A 4,167-nucleotide genomic window follows, 5' to 3' on the forward strand; every position below is an offset into this window, starting at 1 on the left:
GGAGAGGAATTGGAAACATCCAGTCCAGCCTGACCTCCTGGCAAGAGGCCACCCCCAGCCCAGGCCCCTCTCCTGGGGCAGGGATAGGGCTCCACCTGTGTCATCCTTGGGCTTATTTCTCAGGCCTCAGAAAAGGGAGGGAAATCCCCCCCCACATGTGGGCAGGGCACGTGGGAGACAGGTTTCTTACATTATTCTTCTCGAACTTCCAGTTCTCCTCCTGGGCCAAGATCTGGTCCACCACAGCCATGGCCTCCTTCCCCTGGTGGATGTACTCCCGCTCCTGGTCGGGGACGGGAGGCAGAGGGGTCAGCCGGGGCCTGTACCCCACTTTGCTCGTGGCTGGTTCTTTCCCTAGACCCTCCACACACCTCTCATGGAAGCCTGACCCCGCCGGACATGGGTGTGCACCTGTCTCCCAGGCCCCGAGGGGTTCTGGGGCCAGGAGCTGTGGCTACGGCTGCTCCCCACGGGTGCCCGGGCATGAGGCGGACCAGTGGGCCTGACAGCAATGGGGTTGACACTCAAATGGGTGCTGACTGGCATTCAAGCTACTGAGGTCTACCCTCTGCTGGGAAGCCCCTGCCCACCCGGGCTGAGCCCAGACTGGCCCTTCTCTGGGGGGCCATCCAAAGGGAGGGTGGGTGGCAGCCAAACACCTGGGCGGAGAAGCTTCTCTTCCCGACAGCTTCTTCATCTGATTCATTGTCAGACCCTGCGGAGAACAAGCACAGATGACAATGGAGAGGTGGGGAGAGTGAGGGAGGTGGCGGGGTTCAGGTACAAACGCAGGATGTGGGGGCGGATGGAACTGTGTGGGAGAGGGTTGCTGGCTTTCCCCAGGGAGACCATACAAGAAACAGAAAGAGCAGCCCCAGCCTACCCCACCCCTCACAAAGCCCCTCCCGGAAGGCAGTTCCCCACCCACCAGCCCTCACCTGCAAAGGATTCTGGGGGTGAATAGAACTGGCCCTCGGAGAGAGCTCCGGAGAAGAGTAGGGGTCCTCGGGCGACAGCGGCCTGGGCAGCAAGGTACCCTGGGAGAGCAGACACGGCAGCCATTGTCCCACACCAGTGACAGGCCAGCAGCCTGGTCCCCCTGCCCCGGGCTCACGCTTAGACTCCTGGGAGCTACTCAGGGTGGCAAGATAGCTCAGAACCAGCTCTGAGGCCTGAAATTCTCCTCTCTGGGGGCTGGCATGACCCCACTGCCTCCCTTACCCCTGCCACTCACATCGCTCCTCCTCAGCCTCCTGGGGGAGGACCTTGAAGTCAAGGAACCAGGTCTCCAACCAGGCCGTGCAAATAAAAGCTTGCTTGAAACCAAGGCTGCTGCTGCTGTTTGGGCTCGCTCCCTGCATGGAGAGGTCCGAGGCAGTCACTGGCCAGTTTCAATAAATCCTCGCTTGCTGTTTTAGACCTAATTGGAGTCGGTGGTCTTATTCTCGCGAACATTGGTCCACAACACCTCTTGGGCCCCTCTCACCCCTAACAGCTGCTATCCCTCAAGCTCTGTCCTCCACCTTTTCTCTCTCTCTTTTTAAAATATATTTTTATTGATTTCAGAGAGGAAGGGAGAAGGAGAAAGAGATAGAAACAGAAATGATGAGAGAGAATCATTGATCGGTTGCCTCCTGCACGCCCCACATTGGGGACTGAGCCCACAACCCGGGCCTGTTTCGGACCGGGAATCGAATGGGGGAGGACCTTGAAGTCAAGGAACCAGGTCTCCAACCAGGCAAGGACAAAGGACACGATGGGGAGCAGGTAGCCGAACGCCCCTTTGGTGAGCAGCTGTGGAGAGAGGGGGCTGAGCTCCATGGCAGGGGGTCACCACATCCCAGAGCAGGGCCCTTCCTGGGACTGCCCACTCTGGCATATCCCCCACCCCTGGTACCAGCGGCTTGAGGACCCTCTGTGGCACATGCTCTGAGATGAATGAATGAATTCTACAGCAGAATAGACTGAGGTTAGGCTGGAGGAAGAACTTCCTGTTCTTGGGGCTGTGAGGGGGCAAGGGGGAAAGCCGGTGAAGATGATTCCTTGGGGCCTGGCCAGTGTGGCTCAGTGATTGAGCATCCACCCATGAACCAAGAGGTCACCGGTTCGATTCCTGGTCAGGGCACATGCCCAGGCTGTGGGCTTGATCCCCAGTAGGGGGCGTGCAGGAGGTAGCTGATTGATGTTTCTCACTCATCAATTTTTCTATCTCTTTATTTCTCTCCCTTCCTCTCTCTCTAAAATCAATAAATATATATTTTTAAAATAGACGATTTCTTGGAATATCAAAGGAGAGGTTACCCCCTCACCCCAACTCAGATACCCAAAATCAGAGAAATGGCCCCTTCTTAGGAGAAGCCCATCCCTCAGGCCAGATGCCCACCAGACCAGCCGGACCCTGAGCCACTGACCTCAGAGAGGATGACCTTGACAATGAGGAAGGCACTGGACACCAGCGTGGTGACCTGTCCAGGGGAAGGGAGGAAGGAAAGAGGGAAAACAGAGGCTGGGGGGTGAGTCCTCCTCCACCTGCTCCCCTGCACCAGCCCCACCAGGGCCCAGAGCTGCCGGGAAAGGGGTGTCTTACCGCAATCACCCACCAGTGCCGGAGCCGCAGCACCGCGTAGCCCAGCAGCAGTCCTGAGAAGCGGAAGAAGGCCAGGACCTGGGGGTGGGGGGCGGGGAAGCCATCACAGGCAAGCCAGTGCCCCTACCCCTGCTGAAGGCTCCCCTCCCTCCAGCCCAGCACCCCAGGCTCCCTCCACATGGGGGTGCACACCTTGGGAGAGAACAGCTGAGCCAGTGCTTCTTAGGGGACACCTTGGATGTGACCTTCCTGGACCCGAGTCTTGGCTCCCCCCCCCGCCGCCCACGGGGGCTCTCTGAAGGTGGGGACTCACTTAGGAACCCTTTTAAAGACTGAGGACTCCCTGAGGGTGGGAGCCAAGTCTCCCTGCTCAGGTCAGAATGTGCCGCAGTAAGAAGAGTCTAGCCAGAGTCCTGTCCCTGCTCCCTCTCTGCTCCCAGGAGTCTCAGGTCACTCACAAAGATGTCAAAGAAGGAAGTTTTAAAGTTGTAGTGGATGATCTCCTGCTCCAGGTTCTTCCGAATACCTGTGTTGGTCTGGAAGAGGAAGATATGAACAGCTCTACAGGCAGAACCCAGTCCAGGGGGTGCCCCTCCCCTCCTGGAATGGGGAGGAGAGAGAGGAAGGATGGAACCTGCAAGAGAGGCTGTAGACGCTAAGCCACCACCCCTGGGGGTCCCCAAAGCACCAAGGGAGCTTAGCCAGATGCCTGGGACCCCAGCACTAGTACCTTCCCTCTAAAGATCCAGGCAGCCCAGGCAAGCAGGGCTCAGGCACTGGTGATTGTGGGCACACCACCCGGCAGGGGTACCTGTGGAGGCTTGGGGCCCTGTGAGGCCCTGGGCCCTATGCTGGTGGGTGGACTGGCCAGTAGGTAGGACTGCTTAGAGCCTGCCGCACATAATTCCATCTCCCTCCCACCACTTCGCTGCTCCATCTTCCCAGTCAACCATCCATCTGGGGTGATGGGGGCGGGGGGCGGGCAGTGGTGTCAGACAGAGCCCCAGGTGGCAAATCAATTGATTAGGTTTGTGCTTAATGGGCAAAATCCATCACGCTGCTGGAGAGGACGGCGTGGAGAGAGCAGACTTGTCTTCGCCCCTGTCCCTGCCCCAGCCACCCACACACTTTCAAGGGGACCCTGAGACCTTGGCTGGGGAGAGAGGGGCCTGGACAGATGCCGGAGCCAGGCTGCAGCCTGAGGAGGAAGGCCACCCCACCGAGACCGAGACTTCTAATCTGTGGCAGGTGGTCTGAGTTTGGGGGCGGGAGGCTGGTTGAAGATACAGATGTTCAGACCACTGAGCCTGAATCTTAGGGTGAGCGGAACATCTGGAATCTTTATAAGCTTCCTGGTGACTCTGGTGCTGAGACAGGGAGCCAGCAGTCTGGACAGCGCCCCCTCCCCCCCCACTGATGTTGTGGGGGCGGGCTGGTTGAAGATACAGATGTTCAGACCACTGAGCCTGAATCTTAGGGTGAGCGGAACATCTGGAATCTTTATAAGCTTCCTCCTGACTCTGGTGCTGAGACAGGGAGCCAGCAGTCTGGACAGCGCCCCCTCCCCCCCCACTGATGTT

The 4,167-nt window shown here is 58.6% G+C and overlaps 1 protein-coding gene across 2 annotated transcripts in view; it reads right to left on the bottom strand.

Annotated features, from left to right (window-relative positions):
- Window positions 1-4,167, bottom strand: part of STARD3 (StAR-related lipid transfer (START) domain containing 3) — a 23,595-nt gene that overhangs the window by 3,601 nt on the left and 15,827 nt on the right. For both annotated transcript variants that reach the window (XM_005861891.2, XM_005861893.2), the window contains exons 3-10: window positions 3,046-3,123; window positions 2,588-2,665; window positions 2,412-2,465; window positions 1,708-1,794; window positions 1,235-1,265; window positions 939-1,037; window positions 660-715; window positions 191-283 (exon numbers count right to left, since the gene is read on the bottom strand). In XM_005861891.2, coding sequence (XP_005861953.1) covers window positions 191-283; window positions 660-715; window positions 939-1,037; window positions 1,235-1,265; window positions 1,708-1,794; window positions 2,412-2,465; window positions 2,588-2,665; window positions 3,046-3,123 — 576 coding nt within the window. The remainder of the gene's footprint in view (window positions 1-190; window positions 284-659; window positions 716-938; window positions 1,038-1,234; window positions 1,266-1,707; window positions 1,795-2,411; window positions 2,466-2,587; window positions 2,666-3,045; window positions 3,124-4,167) is intronic.

The sequence above is a fragment of the Myotis brandtii genome, unplaced genomic scaffold (assembly GCF_000412655.1).
Source record: "Myotis brandtii unplaced genomic scaffold, ASM41265v1 scaffold157, whole genome shotgun sequence".
Taxonomy (NCBI): domain Eukaryota; kingdom Metazoa; phylum Chordata; class Mammalia; order Chiroptera; family Vespertilionidae; genus Myotis; species Myotis brandtii.